Below are 19026 nucleotides of genomic sequence, written 5' to 3' on the forward strand. Positions count from 1 at the left end.
GTCAATTTTAGAAAGTGGATTCCAAGCTCAACATGGGTTCCTAGGGGCGTACCTCAACGAAGCGTACCAGACGAATCCATCATAATCTCACACTATCTCCCGCATCCGGCATACAAAGTGCCACCGGATCAGGCGGCTGGGGCAAACAGAACACCATTCTAAGCATAGAAACTCTGTGGCTCAGAAGGCTTTTCCTTGGAAGAGGGTGGGCATGCGAACTCAACACCCGCTCGATCAAATGACCGGTTGTTGCATCCCATGATGTGCTGACAGTGACTGTGTTCCAAACCGCTGACTCATCAGTACCGCTGACTCATCAGATATAAAAATGTCACGTGGTAAGCCAGCTAACGTAATCCACAAGCGAGAGTAAGTTTAACTAATTTTACTAGTTAGGTTAAAAGTTAATAGTTAACATAACTTAACTAACCTAACAAGATAAGGTGCTTATGTCATCACATTTCTGATTAGCTAACTAGTTAGGCACAGATGCCGAGGCTCATCTCCGGTGGAAAAGAAAAAGCAAGAAAGATATATCGCCTTCTGTTTCCTTCTTTTTAATATCTGTCTTGTTATGCCTTTTTTAGGCTTTTCTTTTTTTCTCTCCACTATTTCTCAGTCGACAGATCTGTTGTTGAGCTCCCCCTGTAGCCAAGTTTGACCTTCTATGGCTTCCGCGGACATCACATCCAGCCTCAGCTTGTTGCACGTTCCCTTTCTGCTATCTGCAGTGATCATAATGGGTCTATTCTCATGGATGCGACCGACTGGACGAGTTTCGTTTATTCATTCTAAAGACAACGCTCTTCTGATATCAAAAAAGGCTGGGAAATCTGGGAAGCAAGAACAAACCACTCTATTGGACATTTGTCGCACTGCCACCCCAGCAAAATGTACCCTCAACCCATTCCTCTTCAATGGTCATCTGCAGACGGCCTGGACGGCAGTGAAATATGATGGTGTTCCAGTGTACTATAAACGCTGGGTCTTTGAGGCGGAAAATTCCACCTTTAATGGGCATTTTGCCGTGGATTTTGTCGTGGAGCCATACACCGTCCCCAAAACTGGCCAGGCTGCCGACGAAGAGAGGAAATACACTCAGCCCTCAGGCTTGCCGGAACGAACGTCATTTTTCTCAGAGGGTGAGTTCTCCGCCCTTTCTTCGGATGATACCAAGCCTATGCTGGTGGTTCTTCATGGCCTCAGTGGCGGTTCTCATGAAATCTACCTGCGTCATGTTGTCGCACCTCTGGTTGCCGATAAAGGTTGGGAGGCATGCGTTGTCAACTCCAGGGGCTGCTCTCGGACCAAGATTACCACGGGGATGCTTTATAATGCTCGTGCTACGTGGGATGTTCGTCAGACCGTGAAATGGCTACGCAAGACGTTCCCAAACCGTCCTCTGTTCGGGATTGGGTTCTCTCTTGGTGCCAATATCCTCACTAACGTAAGTCATGTCAGCTCTAGATGTGTTGATTCAATCATAATTAAAGAACCGTATAGTATTTAGGCGAAGAAGGCGAAGCTTGCGAGTTGAAGGCTGCCGTTCTCTGCGCAAGCCCTTGGAATCTGGAAGTTGGCTCTGTCAACCTGCAAAGCACTTGGATGGGACTTGAGGTCTATAGCAAAGTAATGGGCTCAAGCATGAAGCAGCTCTTCGAACAGTAGGTAACCTGTATCAACTCCTGCCTCTATTATTTGACTAACAATAAACGTGCCCAGGCATGTGGAAGAAGTCTCCAAGAACCCTCGGCTTGATGTGGAGACTGTGCGAAAAGTTACTTATTTGCATGAGTTCGATCGGTATACCATTTCCACCGTGTGTCAATAAGTGTTTCTCAGATAGTCTCTAACCTTTTGGGTTTTGGGCAGGGCCGTACAATGTCCACTTTGGGGTTATCCCACAGAGGGCGCCTATTACCGTGATGCCACTTCCACTGATTCCATGCTTGCCATTAAGATCCCCTTTTTTACTATACAGGCAGAGGATGATCCTGTGAGCACTAAAGCACCGAAATCCACATTGGACCTGCATTGACTTTACGGTAGATTGCCTCCGTTAAGGCACTCCCATTCGAGGAGATCCAACGAACCCCTTATGGAGTCATGATGACCACGTCGTGGGGTGGGCATCTAGGATGGTTTGAACTTGGAGGAGACAGGTGGTTTGTTAAGCCAGTACGTTTCATGGTCATTTTGCTGTTATTTCCCTTCCTATATACTGAACGCTTCTCAGGTAAACAACTTTCTTAATCTAATGGCCAAAGAAGTCGACCTTGAAACTCCTTTCATGGTCCAAAATCCAGAAAATATTCCCAGCCACATCGATCTTGAACGGCCTGGGGGAGAACCCAACACGACTCCCAAACCGGAGTTCAGCCCAATGCGGCGTAAACTAGGCTTAAAATTGGCCCAGTCGGCTTAGAGCTCTATATATATATCTACTATGGACTGAAGGCTGATACCTGTTTTCATGATGCAGCAATGATCGTCATGAGTTGTCATTCAGTAGACCGATGGAAACGCCAGACCCCTATCTAAATACATAGACATAGTATAGACAGAATTAACTTTTTATTTTTACATAACACCTCAAGCAAATGAAACGCTCTTTCTCTTCCCCTTTGACTTTGAAGCCGGCTCGGCGGTCCGAGTATCATGATCATTGTCGCCTCTGTGCTTCCGCTTCTGGCGTATCGATTGTTTGGCATCCTCCTGTTTGAGTATTAGTCGCTCGTACCCCAATCGCCAAGCAGATATTGTGACGTATATGCGTACCAGTTTAGATTTCTTTTGTGCCTGCCTGGCTTCGGCCTCCTTCCTCTTCGCTTCTCGGATCTCCTCCAATTGACGCGCTTTCATCAGCTTCGACTCGATTTGACCTTCCTTCTCAGCATTCACCATGGCAAGGATGGTTGCCATTCCCTCCTATAGACAACAGTATTAGCAGTGTGTTCCTGGTGGAGCGAATGAGGAAGACAGCCGACGCACCTCGTCATCCACAAAAACCTTTCCCTTCTTCTTTCCCTTGGGCTTCACCACCCCAACCGGCGTGATCATATTCAGTTTAGGCAAATCCAGTTCTGCTTCAGAGTACTCCTTCTTCTTTGTCTTCTTCAATAACGATGGCTCAGTGCGCGCCTTCGACTTGACTTCCTGGGGTGGCGGGCGTTTGACGTTTTTCTTGCTCACTCGGGATCCCGAAGACAACGGTTTGCTCTTCTTGGAATCCACCCCAGAAGAGGCCTTTCCCTTTGCCGAACCCTTAGCCGGCGCCATCTCAATATTCTTCTCTTGACTTATCGAGACTATCGCATACAAGCAGGTAGGAAATCAGAGACGTTCTTTTGGTAGGCGAAAATGCTCAGGGGAACTTGGGAAAGTATAAGCGACAACTGAGCGAACCGAAACAAAGAAATACGTATCCCACGATCTCAACCAATGCGAGAATCTCCAGGATAAATTAATCAGTCAGAGGAACGAATGAGCCAGAAACGAAGCTTGATCGCATGAGGAGCCGTGAAGAAATTTTGAAACAGGCAGGCGGTGAGCATGGCCTCACAACACCTCTACTTCCCATCTAATCATCACGCTAATCGAGGCCGAACGGATCGTCGACTTTCTTCCGCAGCGCCTCTTCCCTCCTCCGCTCATCTGTATGCCATTGCCAAACCTCCCGGCCTGGGGATCTTCTGTTCATCTCAACTACCATGACTATCAACCCGACTTACCTTGCGCAGCGCACGCGCTCCTGTACGTCCCCAGTTTGCCCCAACACCCCGGATTGGTCCGGTCTTTAGAAATTGCCGCTACCTCAATGGGCAGAACCCAGAGCTAATCTATCTCGCATTCAACAGCCGCCAATTGGGCCGATGCGAAGTCTCGTGTCATGAGGTCTTACAGGGAATGGCTTAGAGCGGTTAGTGCAACTATTATTCCATTGTTGGGCACGTGGGTTTCTGCGGTCACTAGGTCGCCAATTGTTCAAACAGGAAGACCAAGATACCCGTGCCCATATCCTTCGGAACAGTCAACTAACACCAATGATCATTGAAACGAGCAGTCCCCAGAGATCCAGACCATGTACTCCTTGAACATTCCCGTGTCCGCCATCCGCACAAAGATCCGCCAGGAGTTCGAAAAGCACCGTTACGTGAAACAGCTGGGTGTTATCGACGTGCTACTTTTCCAGAGCCACTCTGAATACCAGGTGAGTGGGACACTTGATATTTCATTCGCATCGAGTTCCAGGATGGTCAGTTGGATGACTTGGATCCAACACAATCTGATGCACTCTGTCGCAACCCTTTGTCTGGCATCCGAGTCGGAATTAATTCGTATCGCACCTATTAGGAAACCCTCAACTACTGGAAGCAGCTGTCGCATGTGATGAAGTACTTCCGGCCAGAGGAGGAACCCGGCGCTCGACTACCTCCTAACTTCATCTCTGGCTTCTTGGAAGGCCGCAACTAAATTGAATTGTGTCCTGCCCTTTTTCTTGTTTCTCCATGGTAGCTACATGCGTTCCGAAGATTGGAACGATAGAAAGTCCTATGTAAATATTGTTAGTCTAGCTAACGTCGGATTTTTCTCTTTTATGGGTAGTTCAGTAGTGGCTACTAGGCATCTTCTGTAAGCTTGGGTTATTAGATCCTGCCGCTAAGGGTATCGCCTATTTAACATTCTTCGGCAAGAGATATGGTTATTTACAAGTCAGATGGTTTAGTAGTCCAGCGTATTTTTCATTCGACCACCCTAATAAATATACATTTCATACAGCACAGCTGATATTTCTTTAGAGGCACACATGGCACATGGGGAAAATCCGAGACAGTAGCAAACAGTACTGTGGACGAGTGGTATATTTGAGGAATACAGGCTGCTTCGGAAGTACAATTCAAGCCTTCCACAGCGTGCTTATAGAGGTGGTGTTCATGTCCGAAGCAGATGCAGGGAACATTGAGTGGCATGAGGCAAATTTGGTACAGTTGTTGGCATGGATGGATACACCTAGTTTACTGCTGTCATTTCGTGTAGATAACCACCTAGGGACAATCTATAGGCATGGGAGACACAGTGTAACTGAGATATAAACTACAGTTCCATAATATGTCCAGTTGAATATCAAGTTTCTATAAAAACAATGCTGAGTTGCTGACAGGGCATAAACAATGCTTGACCCCCTTATATAACAGAGTAACTATACAAAACGCCACATAGAACCAGAAGAAGAAACGAAAAAGAAAAAGGGGCAGATGCTACGATGTCATTTTATCTGCCTTGGAGGTATTGAAAGCATCACGCGCAGAGATAAACCTTTCTGTGACAACGTCACATAGATCCATCAAGGATTCCAAGCCTTTTTCCAAAGCCTCCACTGCATTCGTTGTATCTGATTAAGCAAGTCAGTTCAAAAATTCGCCTGCCGGGGAAAGTGCTCCAGGTGCTCTCCATACCGTACGTCTGGATTCGTAGGTTCATTTTCGTTTCCGAAGGGTGAGGGATGGTATATCCACAGAATTCAACCTGGGGACTGCAGAAGAGGTCAGCTTGCATGTTCAGCTCTAGGGTTCGCAGTGCACCGGGTCCAGGAAGGATATACACACTTTTTCATGATCGCATATCGTAAAGCATTTCCCAAGGTATGGCCCTCGCCCTCGAACTGGAATGAAGCAGCGGTTTCGGTGGCACCAGGTAACTACCATACCAACGTTAGCGAATACTGCATTGGTCGACGCAAAATCGCATGTAGAACGAACAACGACAATCCGCTTCTCCTCCAGTTCCAACACATCTTCTTGTTCATACTCCTGCTCCTGCTCCTGGGGCAGAGCGTCCGTCATGGGCTGGTCCTGGTCTTGAGGATGGACGGAAGATGGCATTTCGAGATTATGTCGTGGTATGGGCTGTTCTTCAAGTCTATTCGGCGTCTCAAGCAGGGTAAAAAAAAAAAAATAAAAAAGGTTCCTAGACTATCTCGGTCTCGCGCAGAACAGGATTTTCCAATGACCGCACGTATGGCTGTGATTTCCAGGTATTCAATCAGTCTCTCAGGCGGGCGGGAGAAAAGCCCTCTCGCTTCTTTCAGTGTGGAGAATCAACCAGAACTTGTCGCAGCAGTCCCTTGAGGGGAAAAAGTTGAAAAATGGTTATCGATAGAATCAGTGTCCGACCGCCTTGGGAGATGGAGGGCTTGGCATTTTCTTTTATGATTGGAGAACAGGGAGGCAAGCATATAGTTGTGGATATGCCATGTTCTACTGCTTCCTGTTCTCTTCTTCTCCGATTCTGTAGGGCAGGTTGAAATAAGTGGAAATAGTAAGAAAATAATGACAGCACCAAGACTTAATTCTCAAAGAAGAGAAAAAAAGAAAATTGAAAAATTTAGAAGTGACCAGTGCCGGGCTCGATCCGGCGACCTTATCGGTGTTAACGATACGTGATAACCAACTACACCAACCGGCCCTTGCTGGGGATCTACTCGTCAAAAAGTGCATAATAGCTGGCAGGCAAGCACATCTACCACACGATATATAATAGCCAGCTATTCCAACAACTCGCCTTAGAGAAACTGTAAATTTTTGGGTTTCATCAGCCATTGCTAAGCCTCGAGAAGGATTTCCTCTCCCTTTATCTGTGGCTTATCCCTTTGCATTTGATCATTAAAATGCGGGTATATGGTCGTATTTTGGCAGGATGGTCTAGATCTATATAAAACTGGCAATACATAGTGGGCCCAGTACTGAGGAAGATATCTGCGTTTGGGATCTTTTGTTGGTTTAGCAGAGGACAATCCTGGTAAAAAGGTAATTCGCTCTCAAATGGCCGGAGAGACCGACAAGTCTCTGCCCTCCCCACACCTTACTTCTCTGCCTACAATTCTTTCTTTCGCCCATATAGTCAAGTCTCACAGCACCATGAGCATGCCGCAATCTTTCGCGGTGCAATAGTTGACATACCAGTCCGGCAAGCTATACAATCGAGTAATACTTCACCTACTATCCAGACCACGATGTAAAACCACGGTGATTATGGCACGAGTAGCTATGTCTACCACTTCTTTGGTGATGGGTGCAGCCCCCTGAGAATGCCTCGATGGATAAGACATGGAGAGACTGAAAGCTCTTGAGCCACTCCTACGCGAATCCGAGTGTAGAGAACGTTGTACTGTCCTGCCTAGCTTTGCCCCAGCTCATAGATCTGTCTCCAGTTTCCACCGGCCACCAGGTACGACGTCGACAGGGCGTTTTCCGAATTTGTTGCTCGAGAAACGGAAACCTGGGGACATCTGGGGTGGAAAGGCCACCGGGACTGCTGCTACATCCTAGCGGAAATCCATTGGCGCCAGCTGCATGCCACCTCCATAATGCCACCTTCTCTGTGAAAGATCCTTTTAGTCAGGAAACAGACAACGGTTCGAATCCGGCAATTCAGCTTGGCGACAGCACGGTTAACCTCATCTGAAACTATTCGGGGCGGCACTCAAAAGGAGGTGACGATACGCACCGTATCCACCAATGCTTACAGTGGCGCAGCTTTGCGTCGCTCTCGTCAATCTATTGACATGGTTCACTCCCTACTCAAAGCTACTGGACAGGTATTGCTACACTAGGCAGCGCTTCGAATCTTAACTCAATTAGACCTTCTGTCAAGCATTGCGTCTGACTGGGGTGAAATCTCAGAGTGGGATGAAACTCCCAGTAGACTTATCACATGGATCCAACAACAGAATGGCCGGAAGATCGAATAAAAGCCCATCCTCCAAAGACGAGCTGATAACTGCGTACACCTTTTGTCATCTGTTGCCAACTGTCAAGTCGACCCGACCCTTCTGCAGATTGTGCTTAAAGTAGCCACATGGTACATTTGCAGGGTCCTAAAGCAACAACACACGAGTGCGCGGGATCTCATAACCTCTGGTGTGGAGCACCATCATATTGTGCGTCGAAGAGCATGAGATGCGGTGAGTGAGTCCTAGACGATGCCTTTGCCTGCTACGCGAAGGCCGACCCAAAAAAATACGTCTGGTACACTATGCATGGCTGTGGCCGTCCAAATTGTGGTGCAGCCAGTAAAGCTTTTGTGGCCCTCGTTCTAGTCAATCCACATTAGCCTTATAGAATAGCAACACGCCGGTGTCTTCAGCGCTCACGGTCTGCTGATTGGGAAGAATATTTGATACGATGCTCGGTGGAGGAGAAAAATAATTTGCTACACGAGGTTTGGACAAAATGTAAGGACTGCTAAAACGTGGGTATTTCACAACATCATGCCCCGGTTTACCACCCGTTCGAGGCGGGAATCGAAAAAAAAAAAAAAAAAAAAAGATTTTCTTCGTCCAAACCGATACCCAGATCACGACCTTTTCGCGAGTTTCACTGGCTAAGAAGTGGAAGGGTCTAAAGAAGGGTGGTATTAATCTGGGGGATTACCCTACGAGACCAGACATACTATGGTCAAGCAAGTCGAATCTAACAAAGCGGAGGGAGGTTAGGAAAACAACTATGGCTGTCGGCAAAGTAGATCCAGTCTCTCGGAAGCCTCAAAAGAGGAAATTCAACTCTAAGCAAAGGCTTCGACTTTGAATGCTGAGGAAGAATTCGTCTGGTTGAGATTCGCATTTTAGTTATCTGTATGGTATTCGTAGTAACTAATTAGTTAACGTAGTCGGACACCGAATGGCCCAAGACACCGAATGGCCCGATTTCTCACCGCCCCGCCTCCTCCCACCATTTGGATAATATTTGAAGTCTTTATTGCTATACAAATGAAATATATTATAAATAATGAGTGTAGTACTATCTAGTAGGGCATTTTAATCGATTATGGCCCTGAATATTGCAATTACTACAGGTAGGGGGCCTCCGTCGCCTTGGTGCCTGAGCCTCTGCCTGAATTGCCTCCTCCCTTTCCTGCATTATTTGTAGTGCTTTATCAGTGGTTAGACTGCCTGCATCTTGAATAAACTGCCTAGGCACCTCTTTCTTGTCCTTCTGGTATTCATCACCTGCCTGACGTCGATGGAGTTCATCCCTTAATAAAGCTATTTGCTGCATAGAAATCTCATTGCCTTTCATAGCTTTATCGAGCAAAGTATCAGCAATTGATGGAAAAAGACCTTGGTTTTGAATCTCAAGAAGTTGCTCTTTTTGTCGATTTAACTGATAAAGATTATAAGGTGTTTTCCCCAAGTAAAATGATTGGTTGCTGCCTGAAGAAGATGGCGGAGTTGGTGTTTTCAACTTGATTTTTAGCTTTGACATCACAGTTGAAGAATTAAGAGGAATAAGGCCAGTAGCTTTGAATCCACTTAATATATTTGCTGATGACATTGCTTTTGAGTGAACCGATGAATAGATAGATAGAAAATCTACCTTATCAATAGTTTTTATACCACTATTCATCATTTCTTGCACTTTTTGCCCATAAAAGCGCTTTAAAGGTGCAAAACAGCTAACATCAAGCGGTTGAAGAAGGTGAGATGAATGAGGAGGCATATAAAGTGGAATAATTGAATGCTCCATGCAATATCGATCAAATTCAGCAGTTGCATGGCTCCCGTGGCCATCTAAAATAAGCAATCGATATTGACCAACAATGCGGGATTTTGTATGCTTGTCGAAGACTTCTTGTAGCTATTCTAGTCCCAGATTATTATTAGTCCAGCCATTCTCGCTAAGACTTAATCGATAATCTTTAGGTAGAACAGAATACCACTGAGATTGATGTTTTTTTCCAGAAAAAATAATCTGGGGGGGTAAAACCCAGCCACTTCCTCCAACAGTCACAATTGATGTAACCCATTCTCTGTTACCTGGTTGAATTAATCTAGCATCAGATTTGCGTGTTTCCGTACCGCAGACAACCTTAGCTGTTGATGTCACACCCATTTGGAAGCCAGTTTCATCCATATTGTAGATATCTTGTTTTAAAATACCATATTTTTGAATAGTGTTTTGAACCAATTAAAACCAGCCCTAAATAACCTGCGGATCTTCACACTTCGCCCGCTGGTAGTCGTATTAACGATTATACCTTGATTTAATATCATCATGGCGTGCAATAAATCGACTAACCCATTTATCACTAACTAGGTTTGAGGAAGAGGTCTGGGATGACAACGAAGCTTTTTGACGTGCAGATATTAAAAGTCCTGCAAGATATTAAACTTGGGAGATCGCAGGGTAAACCACGCTTGTACATATCAATAATCCATCTTTTTAATGTCTCTTCTTTAAGATTGGATAATTTTCGACTATTAGCAAGCATTTCCTTGCGGGAAGTTATTCCATTAAGTCGATGGCAGAGAGTTCTTCTAGGCACATCAAATGCCTTAGCACAGGCAGTTTTTGATTGAAATTGGCCATTATTCCATGCGTTAATAGCCATTTGCACCCTTTTATCTTTAGAAATGGCACTCATTTTGAAATTTTTATAATATCGATCAAATGACTAGAAAAATTGAGATGTTGAAGTTTTTAGGGGGGGGGGCGGTGAGAAAGCGGGCCATTCGGTGTCTTGGGCCATTCGGTGTCCGGCTACGTTAAGCGGTGTATGCTTACTAATAAGGGCCGGTTGGAGTAGCTGGTTATCTCGCATCGTTAACACCGATGAGGTCGCCGGATCGAGCCCGGCACTGGTCATTCAATTTTTGGTCATTTTTTTCTTTTTGTTTAATAGATTACCACCTGAGCTTTATCTGCCCATTAAGCTGTCTATATCATAATCACACGGACGTAATGCCATGTATCTAGTATCGAGGCCGGAAAACGCAAACCCATCATGCTGTAGCTGCTTGTAATTAAGAAGTAATTCGGGTCGACCAGTTTTAATGTCGCTAATCCGGAATATATATACTGAGGATGACCTCAGTTAAGCAGGTCCGGCGTACACATGATGGCCTAAACACTCAGGGAAGCATCTCACCCTGCAGATACCACTCGACAGGATGGTTGGAGGGGACGCACCACACACGAACCCTGTATAGTTTCACAGAACTATAGGCCAGTAACCTGGTAGTTAACAATATAGCTCATAAAGCCGGGGATATGCCATTCCTACACACCTACAGCGTGCAATCCTTTCATCAAACGACGTGCGATAGCTATGTCCAAGCTCGGTGCAGAGGTAGACTGCTTTGTCCGGCATTTTCTTGAGCGACATATTGGTGGAGGCAGCAAATAACATTCATGTTATGTCACCTATGACCTGGGCTCCCCTGCCTCCGGAGGGATAGGATGAAAACTACCATACGATACACACATACGCTCATACGCTAATATCCCCCGGGTCTGCGCCGTGCCATGGACTGAAGCAGTGGTGGAGCGGTTGTGAATCGATGGTGTTGTTGAACAGTGTAGGACACGTTATACTGTCTATATGCAAGAGCTGAGGAATCAACCTGGGCTCTGGGACTGTACATATCAAATGAACTACGAGACCCCAGGGGATTTGGTGTATCACTGATTGATGCTATGATACCGGGAGAGCCCAACGGATCGAGTCAGGCCAACCTTCGTGACGTATATACCTGCATTGCAACTCAACTAATCCGTGGACATCTATAACTGCCCATACGCCCCTGGACTGCAGTGAGTTGGCTGTCCTTCAGTATAGAACTGCATTTTCAGCCTCAGAGACCATACGAGACATGCACCTGTAAAGGCAAACTAGAGTGAGTATGTTTACGAGCTGACAACATAGAGCCGCTGTTTCCAGCGTAGATTCAGTGTTCTAAGTTATCTTAACACCAAGGATATTGCCAAAGGATGCATATGGTACTAAGCCACTATCTGAATAACAATGATGAGTACAATAGGTGGTCAAGAAATTAGGTTGCTAAGCTGTGAGCCTATGTAGAAACACGCCATGATGTCCTACTTATTAGGCCCAAAGCCCTAGGTCTGGACCCAATGTTAAATTTCGAAGAGGTCGGTTGCCCCGCAAGCAACCTTCCTTTTTTTTTGTTTATTATTATTAATGGTGGATTAATACCAATAAGGGCTGGTTGGTGTAGTTGGTTATCACGTATCGTTAACACCGATAAGGTCGCCGGATCGAGCCCGGCACTGGTCACTTCTATTTTTTAAGGCCTCTTTTTTTTGATAAATAAATTTCGGTTCAACTTAAGATAATCAGACATGTTCCTCGAATTTCAGTGGTAGCATTCATCATGATGTCGGAAAAGTTCCTTTAGCTGGTCAACTATATTACTCTGGAATCGAAGCTCAACAATATCGTCTATGCAGTAGAATGTGTCTATTATAGATTGGGGAATCGGCCAAGTTCGGGTCCTGAATCTTTATTGATAGGCTGTGTACACATTGCGCAAAGCTTCGATAGTATCTTAATGACGCGTTGATCTATTGTCATGATCTCATAGCCGTTATCTATGGGCGTTCTATATATCATCCTGATCTACTCGAAGAAGAGGAGATCAGGGATTAGTTTTTTTTTTTTTTTTTTTTTTTTTTTTTTTTTTTAATATCTTGATATAAGATAGAGTGATATTTTCTTCTACTATCCTACTTAGTTGACCGGTTGATCTACCCGGCCAAGTAGAAGTCAGTATTAAGCCATATACTCAATCCACGGCTCCTCTCCTGACCTCCATATCTCGACTGAGCTAGCTCCTTAATAGATAACACGTCAAGGGTTGAACCCAATATATTGTTTAGACATGGCCTTCGCTCCTATAGGGCGCTAGATTTTCGATCAGTCGTCTTGTACCTTTTTTATGGTCAAGTAGTTTTATCTCTACCTGCGCAGAGACAACCAAACCATCACATAACAAGATCGATGATTCCTTTAACAGGCGGACCTCGAATCGTTCAAATAGTCCAGACGTTGATAAGCAGCTAAGAAGGTGAAGCTCCGAGTCTATTGCCCTACTGCCTGCGTTTTCTAAGTCCTACTAATTACGTCTAGATATCCTCTAATATACTAAGTCTATAGTGGATCGCCTTAAAAAAGCTTTAATAATAATACAGCAACAACAGATGCTCTGGACACTTGATTGAAATTATAGAAAAATATCATTCGGCCGCCTAAAAACGCACGGGCTCTGGAAGAGCATTAATTTGGTATCTCGTGTATTTTTCTATGTTGATATGGATTAATAATTGTTTTAGGTACGTGCCATCCTCCAGTGAAGGGCCATATGGAATTAATCAGATTTCTCCGTGGTGCTCTTCCCCTCACTCATTATGCACTTCTTATATTGATCGAATATCAATAAGGGCCGGTTGGTGTAGTTGGTTATCACGTATCGTTAACACCGATAAGGTCGCCGGATCGAGCCCGGCACTGGTCACTTTTATTTTTTGGCTCTTTTATTTTGGTTATCGAGCTTGCCCATTCATTATTTAAAAAAAATGAAAGTTTTCATCTCACAATGGCTGGTTGGTGTAGTTGGTTATCACGTATCGTTAACACCGATAAGGTCGCCGGATCGAGCCCGGCACTGGTCACTCAATTCGATTTTTTGGGCCCTTCGCAAGGGATTCTACGGAGCACTCTGTCAATGCTCTTAGGAGGACTGAAAGTGCGACAAGAAAATGAAGCCGAGTGAAAATTGTTTCGAAGATTTCGCGGCTTTTCCCGATAGGGGATGAGAAGCAGAAGTTGTAGTTGTGTCCTATTTATAGTGCAAAGTATAATAAGTCTAAATTTCGGAAAGATGATGCAACTCAGGCTCTAGGCGGGCAGACAACAGCCTCAATAGTTAGAACGAAGCTCGTATAATCTACGGAGTATGGAGTACTTGCGTCTGCATCTGCCGGTTTGGCAATACATCTATCGCGAGTTTACCATGGACCGGATCGTCGGTGAGGCAAATGAGAGTTATGTCTTGCAGGTATTCAGTCTACTTACCTTTACGCATTGGCAGTTTGTCCTTGTTCATCTTCTAGCCTCGTGGCCGGCTTAATCTGAAGCAGGTCGTACTCAAGTCACAGAGTAAATTGTACGCATATTGTCCAGATCCTCAAAACCTTGTCTTGATAGTTGTCCATAGTTGTCTCGCGCATTAGCGTTCTGATATGTGGATAGCTGAACCGGGCTGGAGAATAAATAGATGACCTTTTGATCTCGTCCGATCGTAGATGCGATAAATGAAGAAGTACTGTAATGGAATGATCTGCTTGAATCGCAATGGCAGAATAGCCCCTTCAGACATATTAACCCACTTTCCCATGTGACAACCACGGAGCGAGTACATAGATCGGATGCATCGTGCAAGTTGTAGGTGTTTACTGTACTTTTGTCTGGGAAACAGAACGTTCCTGGAGAGTATGTCCGATCGGCCGCCCGACCGATCTGGGAGGTGGAACAAACTCCCGGATAGGAGGAATGTGGGGATGTGAGACATCAAGCCCTGTAGAGGATTTTTCAGGGAAAGAAAGAAGAAAGAAGATGCAAGCAAGAAAGGGAAGAATGCTAATGATAGTAGTACTAATAGTCAAAATATAATTAACCACGACGATACGTGATAATACTTTACTTGCATACATACAAGCCAGTCTGTGCCCCAGACCCCGTATCAGCGGGATTGGCAAGGATCACGAGGGGCCGCGAGAATAGCCCGAGACTGTCAATGCATGCATGGGCCGGGAATGGACTATTGTTTCCACCAGTTTGGCGCCGGTGGATTCGTCCGATGGTGAGGGACGCTGGTGTCGCAGGTTGCTTGGTAAGTTTTAGTCGCCACCCGGGGAAATAGTTGAGTGGTGGCAGTTGTTTGGTTGGGTATATTAATAGGTAGGATTGGAAGGTAATTAATTACTGCCGACCTGGGCAATTAATTAATCCTATGACTTTCCGCCCCAAATGAGATGGATATAAGTGAACAAGAATTTATCATTGTAGAGTGAAGAATGGTATTGAAAAGTACAAAAGTACCTACTCTGGACTATTAGAAGTGTCATAGGAGTCTGCTCTTGTATCCAGGTAACTAACTTGGTAACATGGACCACCCCCAACATAGTGGATCACAGATGGGTCGCAAGAAAGTGCCCCTAATTTAAGGTAGTTAATACTACTATTCAGCACGACCATCCCATCATTCATCCTGGGTTATAGAGGAATTAAATACTTGAGACTCTTGAGTACGGACTAGTTATTTAGGTAGCTACTTGAGATGTAGGACTATATAATCTCCCCTTATAACTTCCTCAGGAACCTATGAGAACAATAAAATCTGTTACACGGGAGATTAGCTGGCCAGGATAGGAATCCCCAAACCAGCACTGCATCAGCACTAAAGGGGACCGAGGAGGGCGATTGTCACAAAAGTGTCACATCGTTAGCGGACAGAACCCTGGGCAGAACAAACCATGTCTCAGATGGGGCCAACCATGGCGTGTCGTCTCTCCACTGGGCTCAGGAGTTTATGATTCTCAGACGTCTAATTAATTTTCTATTCGTAGCATTAATTTCTTAATTTCAGCCAAGTAGCCTGATTATTACTGTTGACTAGGTACATTGGCTTCTTTTCCTTCTCCATTCCCTCATCTCGATTCTGTAACTAATGGAAGATAGATAGGTAGGTACCTTTTTTTTTTTAGTTTTTTATTTCCCCCTGACAGCTCTAATCTTAGCCCAAAAATACACTACTGAAGGGCGTTGTGTCTAGTTTTATTGTTTTTTCCCTTTTTTTAAGGCTTCTTGTTGCAAACTATTATTCCTTGACCAACTAGTACTCCCCGCTTGAATTTTATTACCATTTTCAAATTGATTGATTGATCTGTTGTTTTCTTTTTTCACCTGTTATTTTCGTTTCTGTCCTCTTTTCTTTGTCCCACTGGCCAGAGGTACTACACGGTCATACAATATTAGTTAGTCCCTACTAAATAATTAATCCTCCCCTCCACGTCTCCCATCAGCTGTTGATTCTCTTCCCTTCCTCCTGAGTCTCTTTCTCTCTTTGTGTCCTTCCTTTCTTTCTCTTTTCTTTCTTTTTCCTTTCCCCTCTTCTTCTCAGATCACCTGCGTGCCATTGGACCAGACGTGGACAATATCCCGGTCCATTTCCTTCGCTTGTCGCTCTTGGGTCATTACGGCATTCTGACCGACCTCTCAGCGTTGTCACACTGCCGCCTGCCACCTTTAGTTAACCGCCTTCCAAGTATCCGACCACGCCTGGTCGCAGTTGTTTGACCAACTAATTCACTTGGGGTGCCACACTTCTGTTGGTTCCCCTTCTTTCCCTATTTTATTTTTATTTTATTTTTTTCTTCTTCCTCTCTTCCCCCCCTCCCTGGTGTTTTCTAAGACGAGAGGAGAAACCAGGCTGGGGCCCTTACTTGGTCGGGATTTCTCTTTCTAAACTACTGTCCCCTCCCAAGGACGTAGCCGCCCTCCGCCGCCAACCTGTGACTGACCCGCGCGCTTCGATTCGGTATCGTCTTTCCACTCCGACAAGAAGTCTGTCAAAGAGAAGCTTGATACCTGGTCTGTCACAAACTGTTGGGCGTTTGCTGAACCCTCAGGAAGGTTTGGGTGGCACAGTCAGAGAGCGACAAAGGAAGGGACTTATATACCAGGGCTGTGTGAGACACCCCAGCGTAGTGCACACAAGACAACTGCTGGTTTCTTCATCAGTTGTCTCTTGTCAGCTCACTTGGGTAACTACATTGCTCTGTGAGCTGGACATTTTATCAAGGAGCAATTGCTTCGGATATTCTTACATCTTTTTTTTTTCGTTTTCTCCCTCTTTATCCCATATACGCCTTTTTATTTTAATTTTTTTATCTTTTTTACCCTCAGCTGCCAACATGTCGACCGCTGTTGCATCTGCAACAGCTGCTTCGCTAAGCTCATCGCATATAAGTCATGATCGAAGCCCAAAAAATTGTCCAACATTGGCTCCCGCAACGTCTAGCAACCAATCTAGTGCGACCCCGCCGCGGCCATCAGTTGCTTCACGAGACGGATCATCAACAAAGAGCTCGCCATCTGGGAGGAAGCAAACGACGCCTTCGTAAGTCTGGTTTGGAGGTAGGATGTGATGACGAAAGAACTAATGTCGCAATAGTTCGCAGAACGGAAGCATCCCCCCCAAAGTTATCGTCAAGAAAGAACCTCCCTCTTCTCCAGCGATGCAAACACACTCTCGGCCACGGCCACGTAAATTGGATCTTTCTACCAGCCTTCCAACTTCCGGGGGTCTGTCGGCTCGCCCCCCCGGGGGCCCCATGACGGCTCGAGAAGGGGTCACCATGCAAAGTGTCGGTATTGCTTGCTTATCCCCTGGTTTTCAGACACACGACCCTATCATGAGAGAACAACTTCAAAGGAGCCTGTCCGTGCGAGACCAACAGCGATCAATTATTGAGTCGCGACTGAACAAATCCGCCAAGGATGACGGACCAGATGGTGCAAAACCATCAGAGTCCTCGTTTGGTGTTCCTAAGGTTGTATCTTCTAAGAGGAGACCTCCTGGCTTGTCGATTGTTCCCCCGTCTGCGGCACAGTTCGCCAACGAGCGTGTCGTCCAGTCTGCTCCGTTGAACCAAACATTTACTGGACGACATCAAGCTCAGCCGTTAACGCGCCATGTTGTCAACCAAAGTCCTACATTAGGTTCAACTTCTCATATTCATCATGTTCCTGCCAATCAAACGAATAATCGCCTTCCACCACTATCCGACGTTTTCGGGTCTGACGCATTAGGTTCCCGTGACCGAGATGCGAATCGTGCTCAATACTACCAGGGTGCTTCTGGATCGAATTCTTCGCAAACAAATAATTTGCCCCCTATGCCCTCGCCTAGGATACCTGCTAGTGCTACGCAAACATCCAATCGGCCTCGAGAGTATCGTTCTGCAGAAGAAGCCGTCCAAGACTTGTCAGGTGGACGAGAAGAGCTATTGCCGCGGATTGTTCACTATGGGGGCCATCAACCTCCAACCCCGCCGTCGCCCCACGTTGCCAATGGTCCCAAACCAGGAGCCACTCATCCGGATCCTAGGCCTTTGACCAATGCGCACGCTGCCCCAGTATCTCAGCCAACTATATATCATTCGGAGGGGACTGCTCGTCGTCGTCCTAGGAGTGAATATGAACAGGACAACGGAAGTCCCCCCTTAGGTCACGGCCCTGAACCGCACTATCGACCGAACCCGGCCTTGGGATCTAACGCAAATTCTGCTTATGGGCCGTTAGGTGCAGGGAGGGACTCTCCGGAAACCCAGCGAAGAAAGAAGGAAGAGTTTTTGGGTTTATGCGCAAGAGCATGGGATCTATTCCACTCTTGAATTGCGACTGGGTCTTTCCTGTTGTGAATTTGCCCTTTTATTACGAATTGGTATTCCTATCGGATTCTCCTCGGACAGAGTATGTTATGCTCTGCTCTATGAGGAAGCAGCAACATAACCAGAAAGGTTCGAAGTACAGGTATTAATGGTATATTGTTGGATAGTTCAAAGTTCTCATGAATGCGCGGAACGTCTATCCGGTATTTGGACATGATGGATATGCAAAAACACACCTATGATTTTTTATATGAACAGCATGGACGGAACCTTTTGAGTCGGGAAGGGCTGGGTTTATTTTTTTTTCCCACATGCACATGCTTTCATTCTGTCATTCTGTCGTTCTGTTGCTTTTTATACACATCTTTTCTCCTTTCTTTTATACCATTTTAAGACCGAAAGATGAACAATTTTTACGGTCACCATTCAATTAGGTTGGATGCGAGGCGTTTTCTGGTCAAGGTTTTTGAAATTTGCAAAGATGATGCCTTTTAAGAGTTATGTCGATATCTGTTTCTGGGTCAGTTTATTTATTTATTTTTGGCTATGTTTCTTTCGGTATCCATTTCAGCACCCCGTCTCTACTTTATTTATTTTTTTCCCCCCGCTTTTTCTTCTCCCCCCCTTTTTTTAACGAGGATACCATTGGTTTGACTACTTTTCTTTTTTGATATAGCGTCTTTATTGCATAATACGCTTGACTATCTCATAATTTTTTGGAAATCTATGATATCCTTCGGTGTCTCGTTTTTGGACAGACTCCGATTTTTCCCTT

General features: G+C 45.4%; 5 protein-coding genes and 5 non-coding genes across 10 annotated transcripts; 7 read left to right on the top strand and 3 right to left on the bottom strand.

The window, feature by feature from the left end:
- Positions 1-757: 757 nt before the first annotated feature.
- ATNIH1004_010001 (putative hydrolase, alpha/beta fold family) lies at positions 758-2425 on the top strand (the record flags this gene model as incomplete). Its single annotated transcript, XM_033574583.1, has 6 exons — positions 758-1447; positions 1504-1664; positions 1723-1803; positions 1873-1996; positions 2050-2178; positions 2237-2425. The coding sequence occupies 6 exons, from the start codon at positions 758-760 to the stop codon at positions 2423-2425; spliced, it is 1374 nt and encodes a 457-aa protein (XP_033422601.1).
- A 167-nt stretch (positions 2426-2592) lies between these two features.
- loc1 lies at positions 2593-3279 on the bottom strand (the record flags this gene model as incomplete). Its single annotated transcript, XM_033574584.1, has 3 exons — positions 2593-2715; positions 2779-2928; positions 2992-3279. The coding sequence occupies 3 exons, from the start codon at positions 3277-3279 to the stop codon at positions 2593-2595; spliced, it is 561 nt and encodes a 186-aa protein (XP_033422602.1).
- A 431-nt stretch (positions 3280-3710) lies between these two features.
- ATNIH1004_010003 (putative NADH-ubiquinone oxidoreductase B14 subunit) lies at positions 3711-4473 on the top strand (the record flags this gene model as incomplete). Its single annotated transcript, XM_033574585.1, has 4 exons — positions 3711-3753; positions 3858-3919; positions 4064-4210; positions 4354-4473. 4 exons carry the CDS (start codon positions 3711-3713, stop codon positions 4471-4473), a joined length of 372 nt encoding a protein of 123 aa, XP_033422603.1.
- A 785-nt stretch (positions 4474-5258) lies between these two features.
- On the bottom strand, positions 5259-5882 carry RPC19 (DNA-directed RNA polymerase core subunit RPC19; the record flags this gene model as incomplete). Its single annotated transcript, XM_033574586.1, has 4 exons — positions 5259-5392; positions 5457-5533; positions 5607-5698; positions 5760-5882. The coding sequence occupies 4 exons, from the start codon at positions 5880-5882 to the stop codon at positions 5259-5261; spliced, it is 426 nt and encodes a 141-aa protein (XP_033422604.1).
- A 509-nt stretch (positions 5883-6391) lies between these two features.
- ATNIH1004_010005 lies at positions 6392-6465 on the bottom strand. Its single transcript has one exon. It is a non-coding gene; the product is annotated as a tRNA-Val (tRNA).
- Positions 6466-10569: 4104 nt separating this feature from the next.
- Positions 10570-10643, top strand: ATNIH1004_010006. Its single transcript has one exon. It is a non-coding gene; the product is annotated as a tRNA-Val (tRNA).
- A 1358-nt stretch (positions 10644-12001) lies between these two features.
- On the top strand, positions 12002-12075 carry ATNIH1004_010007. The gene has a single exon. It is a non-coding gene; the product is annotated as a tRNA-Val (tRNA).
- Positions 12076-13238: 1163 nt separating this feature from the next.
- On the top strand, positions 13239-13312 carry ATNIH1004_010008. The gene has a single exon. It is a non-coding gene; the product is annotated as a tRNA-Val (tRNA).
- Positions 13313-13395: 83 nt separating this feature from the next.
- ATNIH1004_010009 lies at positions 13396-13469 on the top strand. Its single transcript has one exon. It is a non-coding gene; the product is annotated as a tRNA-Val (tRNA).
- Positions 13470-17096: 3627 nt separating this feature from the next.
- ATNIH1004_010010 (uncharacterized protein) lies at positions 17097-18254 on the top strand (the record flags this gene model as incomplete). Its single annotated transcript, XM_033574587.1, has 1 exon — positions 17097-18254. The coding sequence occupies one exon, from the start codon at positions 17097-17099 to the stop codon at positions 18252-18254; it is 1158 nt and encodes a 385-aa protein (XP_033422605.1).
- Positions 18255-19026: the final 772 nt, after the last annotated feature.

Source organism: Aspergillus tanneri, assembly GCF_003426965.1.
Source record: "Aspergillus tanneri strain NIH1004 chromosome Unknown AapTan_5_pilon_pilon_pilon, whole genome shotgun sequence".
NCBI classification, from domain to species: Eukaryota; Fungi; Ascomycota; class Eurotiomycetes; order Eurotiales; family Aspergillaceae; genus Aspergillus; species Aspergillus tanneri.